At 40.0% G+C, this 13,152-nt stretch overlaps 1 protein-coding gene across 1 annotated transcript in view; it reads left to right on the top strand.

The window, feature by feature from the left end:
• The window catches only part of LOC117289244 (membrane-bound transcription factor site-1 protease-like), a 49,365-nt gene that overhangs the window by 17,031 nt on the left and 19,182 nt on the right, over positions 1–13,152 (top strand). The window contains exons 14-21 of the mRNA XM_033770272.1: positions 962–1,054; positions 1,724–1,861; positions 3,263–3,435; positions 3,998–4,113; positions 4,902–5,058; positions 7,166–7,290; positions 8,091–8,306; positions 8,813–8,953. Of these exons, the coding sequence (XP_033626163.1) occupies positions 962–1,054; positions 1,724–1,861; positions 3,263–3,435; positions 3,998–4,113; positions 4,902–5,058; positions 7,166–7,290; positions 8,091–8,306; positions 8,813–8,953 (1,159 nt within the window). The remainder of the gene's footprint in view (positions 1–961; positions 1,055–1,723; positions 1,862–3,262; positions 3,436–3,997; positions 4,114–4,901; positions 5,059–7,165; positions 7,291–8,090; positions 8,307–8,812; positions 8,954–13,152) is intronic.

A 13,152-nucleotide genomic window follows, 5' to 3' on the forward strand; every position in this document is an offset into this window, starting at 1 on the left:
TGGTCTTTAACAATTACCAAAAGTGTCCAGTGGGAATAAAACGAGGTCTCAAATGGCTCTTTAAAGGCAGTGGACACTATTGGTAGTTGATGTCAAAGACTAGCCTTCACAGTTGGTGTATCTCAACATGTATGCATAAAATAACAAACCTGTGAAAATTTGAGCTCAATCGGTCATCGAACTTGCGAAATAATAATGAAAGAAAAAAAGACCCTTGTCACCCGAAGTTGTGTGCATTTAGATGGTTGATTTCGAGACCTCAAGTTCTAAATTTGAGGTCTCAAAATCAAATTCGTGGAAAATTATTTCTTTCTCGGAAACTATGGCACTTCAGAGGGAGCCGTTTCTCACAATGTTTTATACTATCAACCTCCCCACATTACTCGTCACCAAGAAAGGTTTTTTGGTAATAATTATTTTGAGTAATTACCAAAAGTGTCCACTGCCTTTAAAACAGTATACTCTGCTCGCCTTCAGGAGAGTAACAATCAAAACAAAAACACCACAACAGCTCTTTTCAGAGCCAACGCTCCCACTAAAGAGTTCTACACATGGCTGTACCTGCAAGTTTACTCTTTATTTATAGTTTCTCCCTTTGCCATGCTACATGTACGTAGCTTGTGACCGCAGGGGTCGAAATTAAGTGTATTTTCATGGTAGTCAGCAGGGCTAGTAACCAAGATTTTATAGTAGCCCTGATGAGATTTTGGTAGCCCGAAAGACACATTATGTCTCGCGTCACGGCTCAAACTTTACAATACACCAATGCACAGTTCTTTGTTGTTTGTAATGATGATTTTTGCACTGTTTTTCCACTAGCCCGTCTGGCTATCAAACTGGAAAAATCAGTAGCCCGGCTGTAAATCCGGTAGTCCCGGGCTAGCGGGCTAGTGGCAATTTCGACCCCTGACCGCTTCATGATGGTAGTCTTATGTCAAGTCATTCATTTGTTTTGTTACAGATAACCATATTGAACGGCATGGGAGTGACAGGGCAGGTGGTTGACAAACCGACGTGGCAGCCATTTACACCACAGAATGGAGACTACATCGAGGTGAGTGGTTCCTCTGCAGAGGCCGTCATGAAATAAAAAGCAATTGTCAATTGTTGGGAATACTTGTGATGTGTAATTCCATTATATTTCAACCTAACAGTGGTCTGCATTAACTTGAAATGTATTCTAGTAAGTGATGTGACTTCTGACTGGCATCCCTAAGCAAAAATAGTGATAAAATAGGGAGACCGCCAACATAGGGCTAGATAGTTGGTTGAGCGTCCACACAATAAACTGGATGTCATTGGTTTAAATCCCACTCAATTGCTGACTGTTTTTGTTAAAGTCTGCATAGCATAACAGAGTATGAATTTAAAATGTTATTATTCAATTCCTGCATGTGTTTTTGCAGGTTGCGATGTATGAATTTATCTTATTATTATTCAATTGCTGACTGTGTTTTTGTTTTTGCATGGCAGAACAATGTATAAATGTGGAATGTTTTAATCAGTTCCTGGCTATGTTTTTGTCTTTGCACGCATACTGATGTATGAATTTAGAACAGTCTTATTCAATTCCTGACTATGTTCTTCTTTTTGCATGACAGAACAATGTATGAATTTAGAGTGTTATCTTTTAACTCCTGTCTGTGTTTTTATCTTTGCTCGGTAGAACGGTGTACGAATTTAGAATTTTTTAATCCATTGCTGATTGTTTTTGTTATTACAGGTTGCGATGTCGTATTCTCCCATCCTATGGCCATGGTCAGGGTACTTAGCAGTGTCCATTACAGTATCTAGCAGTGCCACATTATGGCAGGGTATAGCCCAGGGGCAGATAACTCTCACGGTAGAATCACCACCAGACGTAAGTCATTAACACATCCATATTAAAGGAACACGTTGCTGGCCTTGGATCGGTCCAGTTGGCCTTTGAATAGCGTTTGTAACCATTTGTTATAAAATGCATATTGATTAGAAAGATATTTTAAAAGTAGAATATAATGATCCACACAAGTATCATTGCGTGGTTTTCCTTTTACCTCGCCGACTAACATGGTCGGCCATTTATGGGAGTCAAATTTTTGACTCCCAGAAATGGCCGACTGTGTTAGTTCGCAAAGTAAAAGGAAAACCAAGCAATTTCGAGGCAAATTTATGTGGATCATTGTATTCTACTTTTAAATCATCTATCTAATTATATGCATTTTATAACCAATGAATACAAACGCTCTTCAAAGACCCACTCAATCGATCCAAGGCTACGTGTTCCTTTAATAATAATGCATTTTACAATAACCATAGCAATGCGCCTTGCATTAGTGCCTTGGTCCATTGGTCAAAATGACATTCCTTGAATCTTTCTCAGCTCCCTGGGGAGAATACAGCCCAGAGCTGCTGTGGTGATCTGAAGGCTTTTTCATTCATAATATCAAACTCTACCCTCACAGGTACCCATTTATAGCCCTGTGTGAAGATAGGATGTTATAGTGAAGCATCATGCTCAAGGACACAAGTGTCATGACCGGAAATGTAAACCCACACTCCGATGAATTGATCACCAAAACTTTATTTTGATGCGCCGAACCACTTGGCAAAGACAATAATGTGTGTTGTGTAACGCATATATAAGAACCAGTGCACTTATCGAAAAGAGAAGAGGTTCGCCCCGGTTTTCCTGGTTTGATTGGCAGCATATTGCGCCACAACACCTTGTAAGACATTATATGGTGATATTTTAAGGACTAGGTCTTATAATTCGAACTGCCTCTAGCCGCCGGGCAACCACGGTAGTCTAGTTGGTAAGACACTGCTCTAAAATTGCAAGGGTTGTGGGTTCGAATCCCACCCGAGTAACATGCCTGTGATATTTTTTAATAGGACTCTGGAAAGTACTGAGTATACAGTGCTAACACACATTGGTGTATGGGTAAAAACAAAAATTAATATTCTTCATCCCGATGCAAATTTAACATATCTTATATCGTTGCGGTACCCGCTGCCAAAACATAGGATTCGAACTGCCTCTAGCTACCTGGCAACCTCGGTAGTCTAGTTGGTAAGACACTGCTCTAGAATTGCAAGGGTCGTGGGTTCAAATCCCACCCGAGTAACATGGCTGTGATATTTTTTCACAGGTCTCGGGAAAGTACTGAGTATACAGTGCTAACACACATCGGTGTATGGGTAAAAACCAAAATTAATATTCTTTAGCCCGATGCAAATTTAACATCTCTTATTATTATTGTTACAACTAATATCCTTGTAGAATGGGGAGGAGAAGCCAAGGAGGTCGGTTCTCGAGCTACCAGTGAAGGTTCAGGTGGTACCCACACCCCCACGTAACAAACGCATCCTATGGGATCAATACCACAATCTACGCTACCCGCCCGGGTACTTCCCACGTGATAATCTACGCATGAAGAACGACCCCTTAGACTGGTAGGTTTTAAGCCAAATTTAAGTGGAAAACAAGTATTTTTTTATTTTAATTACTAGATATTTTCAATGAGTTGGTCTACAAACCCTGAAGAATGACCCATTAGACATTTAAGGCAAGTTTAAGAGAAAAATCATTGTTTTAATCAGAAAGTTTAACAGAACTTTTTAGTGCTCTACCTTTTTCATGAGTTAACCTTCAAACACTGAATAATGAACCCTTATACTGGTAGGTTTTGAGGCAAATTGAAGAGGAAAATAATTGTTTTACTCAAACAGTTTACTAGGTTTATTCAGTGCTCTACACTTCCCACTTCCCATGAGTTCACCTACAAACACTGAACGACAACCCCTTATATAGGCTAGTAGGTTTTAAGGCAAACTAAAAAAGAAATTGTTTGTTTGATTCAGTAAGTTTACTAGAATTTTCAGTGCTCTACACTTTACATGAGTAAACCTTCACCAAAAGTAGTTTTAAAAATGCCATACTGTAAAATGCAAATTTACTTGTCACACTTCATAGGGTAGAGAGACCGCAATAACTTTTACTTATGGTTATTTGCAGGAATGGGGACCATGTGCACACAAACTTTAAAGCCATGTATGAACACCTAAGAACAGCTGGATTCTTTGTAGAGGTCCTGGGAGCACCGTTTACATGCTACGATGCTAAAGAATATGGTAAGGCTGGCAGTGAAAAGTAGATATGGGACGTAAAGCCGTTGGTCCATTGTGTTGTGTTCTAGGTTTTTTAAATATTTATTGTGTGCTTTTTGCTTGAATAATTATTGTATTCATTATTATCTGGTGGCACGGTTGGCTTGTGCGTAAAGCGCTAGCCTCTCACCAAGGTGACCCCGGATCGATTCCCGGTCGGGGCCATATGTGAGTTGAGTTGTGCGTTGGTTCTCTGCTGTGCCACGAGGGTTTTCCAGACTATACGGTTTTCCTCCCTCAGGAAAAAATCAAACACTTTCGATCTTGGCTGTGCTCCGTGGTCATAATGGGTTGATGTGGCTGGCAGCTGAATGCGCCCTTGCATGCCTGCTTCTCAAACACGTTGTAGCCGCGTCCTTCGCAATTCAGCTCTAGCTGCGAGTAAGGACGATTAGCCCCCCAAATTATTATTATTATTATTATTATTATTTTGATTGGTTCGTTGTGTTATCGTTTAACTTTTGCTGTGCTTTTTGATGTACTTGTATTTGTTCACGTCAAATAAATAATAATAATACTAATAATACTAATAATAAAATAACACGTAAATAAAAGGAGTTCGCCTCAGTGTTCCTGGTTGAAATCGGCAGTACGTGCACCACAGCTACTTGTAATCCGTTACATGGTACAATGTAAAAGGAATTGATCCCTAATTCAAACGTAGTCCCACATACCTTGCAGGAAAATACTGTATGTTAAAGTGTATTGAGCGTCACTGAGTGATGGATATGTGCGCTATATTCTGTCACCAGGAACGCTCCTTATAGTGGACCCAGAAGAGGAGTTCTTCCCCGAGGAAGTGACGAAACTGAAGCGAGACATCGACCAAGGCCTGTCGGTCATCATCTTTGCCGACTGGTACAACGTGACCGTCATGAAGAAAGTGAAATTCTACGATGAAAACACAAGGTACACAGTAGTTTTATTGAATCTTTATGAGTTGTTTTGTGGTGCATTGTTCTTTAGCCCTCCTACTGTTTGATCAATATCATCCATTGTGGTTTTGATTGATGGCTAAACTATTTTGCCAGGTTGCAATATGATATCATGTGGTGGATATTTGATGAATGCATCTATATAGGAGTAGCGAAACTGTCTTGGGTATTTATGAATGACAGAAGGACACAAGCGTAACGACTGAGCAGAAAGGCCTTGCAATATACAACAGGCCTGGTGTTAGGATTTTTTTAGATGTTAATTTTTAATTTTTCAGAATTTTTATTACGTTCATTTTTTTGTCATTCCTTATGGTATTCCTACTTTAGTTTGTTATCTAATATTTTTGCCCAACACATAATAGTTTTTTCTCACGCAAAGTAGTAATTTCTCACTCAAATAATTAAATACCTCAGCTGAAGCCTCTTATTGTGCATCTGAAAGCACACACATTTGTGCAACAAGGGTGTTTTTTCATTACTCTTGTGCAAATTCGATGACCAATTGAACCCAAATTTTCAGAGATTTGTTTTTTTATGCATACACGTTGGGATACACTAAGTGAGAATACTGGTCTTTGACAATTACCAAAAGTGTCCAGTGTCTTTAACTCCTTTGAAGTTCTTGAATACACCTCCAGCGCTTGACCCTAATCTTCTCTTCTGATCTTCATCTTAAGAGACTTAGAATTCCTTTATTTGTTGGGATGTTGGGGCGGGGGGGTTATCAGATGAATGCATCAGACAATTTGAAATGTAAACTTGGAACTTGCTTAAAGGATTTGGGTACTTTTTGTAACACAAATCACAAGGTCCACAGATTTACATTAAACTTACACCGTTTGAAGATAATGATAGCAGCAAGCGTACCTTAAAATATTAGCTGCTGAGGTGCTGTAGTTTTTGGAGAAATGAGTAAAACAATGTCATGAAAATACGTGTATTTATGCTAAAATAATTTTCGTCTTATGAACACTGAGACGAATTTTTTTTTCATGACATTGTTTTACTCATTTCTCGAAAACTACAGCACATCAGCAAGTAATATTTTCAGGGGAGCTTTCTACTATCATTATCTTCAACCATGTCAACTATGTAAGTTAAGTGTAAATCTGTGGACATTGTGTTTTTTGTCCTACAAAAAGTACCTAGACCCTTCAAATTATCATTTGGAACAAATGTTTTATCGGTCATCTTGTCTTGAAAGTATTCTTAACCCTTTTCTTACCATAGCTAGGTGATTTAAGTTGACTGTACTCATACCCGTTATTCCTCATCATAGATGATTTTAGTGGACCGAGTCCCACACAAAAACATGGATGTTACTAGCCCTATATAGGACTCTTTCTCTGTACACAGAGTCGTAACTATTGAGGCCCGTTTCTGGGGCGGAAAAATTTCACAGCTTCATAACTTAAATCTTACCTGCAACAAGCCACTAATTTCAACAGATTCACATTCCATGGCGGCATACATTTTTCTGCGGTGGGTTTGGTCCTCATATTTTCCTCACAAATCCGTTATTTTCGTGAAATAATGCAGCTTCCAACGTTAAAAGATTCCTGTTTCGATTGTTTTCTCACAGTGTTGTCTGTTGTCGTGCGTACGCGTATACACTCGCGTGCAAGACGCATGATGCAAGCTTAGACGCATTAATTCTTGGTCACCGTATCCTGACTGCACAGCGTTAACAACACAATTCAAAATTTGCGCGTCGTGCGTCTTGCGTACACACGGCAGACTGTGAGAGTACGAACAAAAATGGGAATTCCTTAACGTTGGGAGCTGCATTATTTCATCAAAATGACGGATTTGTGAAGAATATATGACGATCAAAACCCACCGCAGAAAAACATATGCTGCCATGGAATGTGAATCTGTTGAAATTGGTGCTTTCTTGCACAGAAATGTACCCTGATGTCCAGGATGTCACTGTAGTACAAAACGAAAGTGTAAGGCCGCCAGGGCTAGGATGTTACAGTCAAATGTGTATAATTATAAAAAAAAATACCTGTTAATCAAAGTGATCATTTACAAACTTGAATATTTGACCTTTTTGATTGACCCCTTGATGTTTGCAGGCAATGGTGGATGCCGGATACTGGTGGCAGTAACATTCCAGCCCTGAATGACCTCCTATCTCCATGGGGGATGGCGTTTGGTGACGGAGTCTTTGAAGGAGACTTTGAACTTGCGGAAAATAGAGGTATGGTACCCAGTGACAGGGCTGTGTTAAGTGCTCCCAGAGGCCTTGTCGGCACCAGTGCTCTGTAGGCCCTAGGATCCAGTGTACTGAAGGCTCTAGACACCAGTGCTCTGTAGGCCCTAGGATCCAGTGTACTGAAGGCTCTAGACACCAGTGCTCTGTAGGCCCTAGGATCCAGTGTACTGAAGGCTCTAGACACTAGGGGTCTGTAGGCCCTAGGATCCAGTGTACTGAAGGCTCTAGACACTAGTGCTCTGTAGGCCCTAGGATCCAGTGTACTGAAAGCTCTAGACACTAGTGGTCTGTAGGCCCTAGGATCCAGTGTACTGAAGGCTCTAGACACTAGTGGTCTGTAGGCCCTAGGATCCAGTGTACTGAAGGCTCTAGACACTAGTGGTCTGTAGGCCCTAGGATCCAGTGTACTGAAGGCTCTAGACACTAGTGGTCTGTAGGCCCTAGGATCCAGTGTACTGAAGGCTCTAGACACTGGTGCTCTGTAGGCCTAAGGCTCAAGAACCTTAGGCCCTACATGTAGGCCTATAGTGCTCTGCAGACCCTAGAAACAAGTGTTCTGCAGGTCGTAGGTACCAGTGTTATTTAGGCCCTTGGCATCAGTCTTCTGTAGGACCCAGGCACCAGTGTATCGTGGGTCCTACATGTCATTTAAGAATTTACCCAGTCTTTATTAAAAGTAGGCTGTCGGGTAGAAATTACACGAGAAAGATTATTGATTTAAAATACACACAGTAGAAGAAAAAACAACTGATGTATTTTTTTCTTTAAACTCTCTTTCATTACAGCTACTTACTCATCCGGGAGTAGCATCATCAAGTTCCCCTCAGGAGGCCTCTTGATTCATCAGACCCTGCAGGACCAGGGTCAAGAGGTCATTCATGGGAAGGCTGATCAAGTCAGTAATGTACCCATTCTAGGGCTGTATCAACACAGCCTAGAGTCTGGGCGGATTGTACTGTATGGTGACTCCAACTGCCTTGATAGTAGTCATATGAAGACAGGTGAGTAATCTTGGAATGGGGGTTGGGGTACCAGACTCAAGGTCAAGAGGTCATTCATGGGAAGGCAGATCAAGCCAGTAATGTACCCATTCTAGGGCTGTATCAACACAGCCTAGAGTCTGGGCGTATTGTACTGTATGGTGACTCCAACTGCCTTGATACATAGTTACCATATGAAGAATGACGGATGAGTGGTCTTGAGATGGTGGTGGGGGGGGGGGGTACTGGCAAATTTACATAACTTTCTTCTTGTAACTGAGGCTGGAAGGGAATTAGTCTGGCACATCCCTGGTTATGGAAAGATAACATCAAACATTGCTAATACCCAATGGGTACTAGACAATTGTACATACAGTCATTGTAGCCCAGTGCAGTCGGTACAACAGAATCAAACAAAACACACAGTCGGATTTTGAAAGATTGGGTACAATTAGTGACAAATCTTATGTGGCTGATCTTAGACTCTGACATTATGTTGCAAACTTTGACCTTTAACCCTTTTCTAGATTGCTTCTGGCTTTTGGAGGGGCTATTGCAGTACACAGCGTATGATAACCTATCACCAATGTTCACCCAGGCCCGGAAATCATCCCATTCTCCCACCGGTCCCCTGCCTCCAGTTGGTTCCCTGCCCACCAGGATGGAAGGTGAGTGTTTGTGTATAGAAGTATAGTATTCATTTAAAGTATAATATTCAGAGATGTGTGTAAGCACTGTATACTCAGTACTTACCCCAGCTCTGAGAAAAAAATCACAGGCGTATCACTCGGATGGGGTTCGAACCCACAACCTTTGTAATTCTAAAGCAGTGTCATACCAACTAGACCACAGAGATTGCCTGGTAGCTAGAGGCTGTTCGTATTCTATGTTTTAGCAGCGGGTACTGCATTGATTTAATAGATGTTAACATCTATTAGAAGTATATAGTAGCTACAGACCTTTCTATTGCAATGTCACAGTCCGATATTTTGCCAACTGAGATTGGAAAACTATGGAAAGCTATAAATGCAAAACAACAACAGATGGCCTAGTTAGTAAGCAACCAATCATGAGAGTCATTTATTTTGTTAAAAGTTTGCAGAAAATGTTGATTTTGGTCACATCATGCGTTAACAGGGTTGAGTGTTTTGCTAATATTCGGCTGTCCATGGCAACCAGCGCTTGTTTTGTTTATCAACAAGTGACAGGGCTATACGCATACAAAGCCAGGCTGGGGACCACCCAGTTATACACTGGTAAACGTTTGTTTTATATATCTGTCTGTGTGGTAAGTCGATAATTCTCGTGTGCACAGCTGCCACCCTCCCACGGTTTTTGCTACTTGCGCCCAAAAACTGTTTGTAAATTTACTTCAAATCCATATTTTATTGATCGATGACAAGTCTTATAATACCATAAACCAATATTGTATATTGAGACCTAGGGTCTTTGTGTAAAAGTCAAGTCCAAAGTTTTGTTTTATCGGGCACGATTTCTGTGAGAAAGAACAGCTGAATACAATTTCGATAGGTTTTCTGTTAAGCCTTAGATCTGAGCTTTGCAGAGCTGTTCACCAAGAACAAGCCACATCATTTTTGCTGTTATCAACACTACAGGGATTCAAACCCGGTTGGATCAAGCAGTGATGCAAAGAGGCAGGTATAATAGCAAAACACCCCTGATTTACAAATAGTTTTCACTGTAGATGAGCAGGATTTGGAATCCAATTACGGGCAAGTGACGCTTTCAAGGACACCATTCCCCGTTATTGGCATGACCTGAATTCATTCCCGTCTTCTGATGCTACAATGAACCACCAGAATTTCAATCCAATGCACTTAATGTTTTCAAGGGTTTGGGTACTTTTTGTGGAACACAAAACACAATGTTCACAGATTGACATTAAACTTTACATTGTTTGAAGATAATGATGGTAGAAAGCTTCCCTTAAAAAGTTACTTGCTGAGGTGCTGTAGTTTTTGAGAAACTAGTAAAACAAAATATCGCAAAATAATTTGTCAAAGTTTTTTAGCATTAACAACGTATTACCACGACTCTCCTGAAAACTTTGCTCTGTGATTTTAAAGAAAATTCTCAAAAACTTGATGACTAAAGTTGAAACTTCTACAGGTAAATTATATGACATATATTCAAAGTCAGTAGGGAATCATGAGAACCCTTTGGCCACCACGGTCTACACTAAGTAATTCTGTACTAACAGCATGTTGTACAATTCATGCAGTGTCGGATCATTCTTGCAATTTCTGTTCCATGTTTTTACATTTTGTTTTTACCCTTCTACACCGCTGTGTATTAGGCACTGTATACTCATTACTTTCTTGAGTTGTTTGAAAAGGCAAATCACTCCAAACCCGAGGCTTTTGCAGTGCTAGAGCAGATGTCTTGCCACTAGACATGCTAGACCAAACAAAACCATTAACTTATTGTTCATCTACGAGTTTTCCATTACGTAGGCATTCACAGCGGCTGTGTGTTCCGTGGAAAATTCTGTAGTAAGCAGATTTGGGTCATTTTATTGACCAAATGTCAGCTTGAAGAGCTATATATATAGAAAGTAATACAAATAATCTGCTTGAAGTCCTAAGTACTAGTTAATTGCTCTCAAAATACTTGTAGTTGTGGAAGAGAAATTTTCCATGAAAACATTGGATGCCACGGTTCTTAAACCTTTTCTCTAACACAAGCAGCTATTTTGCAAATAGCATTTTCTATAAAAGACATTGTACAATTATGAGCCATCACCAGAAATGGTATTATTTTGACTCAATTTTGACTAAATTGGTCATCAAGTTGCAAAAGAATAATAATAGAAAAAACACCCTTGTTGCACAAATGTGTGTGCTTTCAGATGCCTGAATAAGGAATAGATTTAAATATTTGAGTGAGAAATTACCCCTCTCCCGAAAACTATGTTACTCTGGAGGGAGCCGTTCCTCACAATGTTTTATACTATTGACATAAATACGTAATGTTGTAAAGTAACTTTTTATGTTGGCAATTATTTTTGATTACCAATTGTGTCCAAAAACCAAACGACCTGGGGCCAATTTCATGGCTCTGCTTACCGTAAGCACAGAATCGGCGCTTACGTAATGCAGGGAATTCTGTGCTTACGGCAAGCGTATTTGCAGGTTTAGCGGCGAATTTTGGCTTCTGCGCATGCGTACTCCGCATTACTAGGCATTCTACTCAGAATTCAGCGGTAAGCAAAGCTTGTTTGTGACACAAGAAGTCAACTGTAAAAAAAAAAAAAAAAAAAGTTATGGAGAGGAATACTTTCTTCGTCTTCGTTTTCCTATTACTGAGAATGGCTAATTCTTTGCACCAAGTGTAAGCTGAAGCAGGAGACTCCTCTCAGTTGTTGTTGTTTCAGGCGTCTTGACTGTTGACATTGCGTAAAAGCAGTCTCGGGCTTCTAGAGTGAAGAGGGATGTATTATTGGCTTCCAGGGATGACACAAGAGGGTAGGGAATATTCACAGCTGAAGAAGAAAAGGTTATTACTCATGGGCTCTCGTTGTTGAAATAGCAAGGTGTGTTTGCAATTGATTTAATGTTGCCCTTTCACTGTTTCACTGATGAGATGACAGAGGGTACATCGGTGGGAGATGAACCCACCTACCTTCTTGTGCTGAGGCTTTGGACCACAGAGCTTGCTTTGTTTAAGGATTTGGGTACTTTTTGTTTCACAAAACACAATGTCCACAGATTTACATTAAACTTACACCCTTCGAAGATAATGATAGTAGAAAGCTTACCTTAAAATATTACTCGCTGAGGTGCTGTAGTTTTTGAGAAATGACATGAGTAAAACGATCTTAAGTGGGTGACTCAGGTTGATTCCATTGTTAGGAAAGCCCAGTAACGGTTGTTCTTTCTTAGAAGATTGAGGAGTTTTCATGTCAGCCAAGATTTGCTGGTTAAGTTTTATCGGGCAGTTGTTGAGAGTGTTTTGACACTCTCGATCACTGTTTGGTATTGCAGCACCACGGCAGATGACCGAAAACGCCTCATTCGTGTAGTCAGCACTGCTAGTTTCATTATTGCTCACGAGCTTCCTGCTTTGGATAAACTTTATGCCGAACGGGATCTAAAGAGATCAAGATCTATTATTTCAGATGAATTTCACCCTGTGAATAGTTTGTTTGAATAAATGAGATCAGGTTAGCGATATAGAGCGATCAGAGCTGACTCCAATCGTACTCGCAATAGTTTTTATCCCAGTGCAATAAGGTTGGGCCTACTTACTGATTATTACTTTTTAATTTGTTTTCGGGGGGTTTGACATTTTTTTTACTGTAAATGTCTCTCTGCATAATGTGTGCATACTGTTTATTTGTTGTGTTGTATGCCTATGGTTTAAGGGTTTTCTGTATTTTTGTAACTTTTTATATTTTTAGACTCGCAAACTGAAGTGAATTTCACTGTATATACATGTGTGACAATAAAATAGTTGAATTGAATTGAGCTGTATGAGTTGTACAAGTGTTAAAAATACATTGAAGAAATAACAAGTTGAAAAACATTAAAATACATGAAAGAAAGAATTTTTTCTGGGGTTTTCCTCCCCACATCTAAAACTGAAAGTTCCTTTTTTGTCTTCTCTCCATGGGTTTCTTGGCTAGTACAGTGATTAAGTTTGCTTCTCTCCATTGGGTTCTTGGCTAGTAGAGTGATTAAGTTTGCTTCTCTCCATGGGTTTCTTGGCTAGTACAGTGATTAAGTTTGCTTTTCTGAGAGTCCTTGGCTTCACAGTCAAAATTGATAAATGAAATAAAATTGACTAGACTACACTGAATCACACTGAATCTAATGTGACAACTGTTGCCAATGATGCAAGGCCAGAC

The sequence above is a fragment of the Asterias rubens genome, chromosome 4 (assembly GCF_902459465.1).
Source record: "Asterias rubens chromosome 4, eAstRub1.3, whole genome shotgun sequence".
Lineage (NCBI taxonomy): Eukaryota > Metazoa > Echinodermata > Asteroidea > Forcipulatida > Asteriidae > Asterias > Asterias rubens.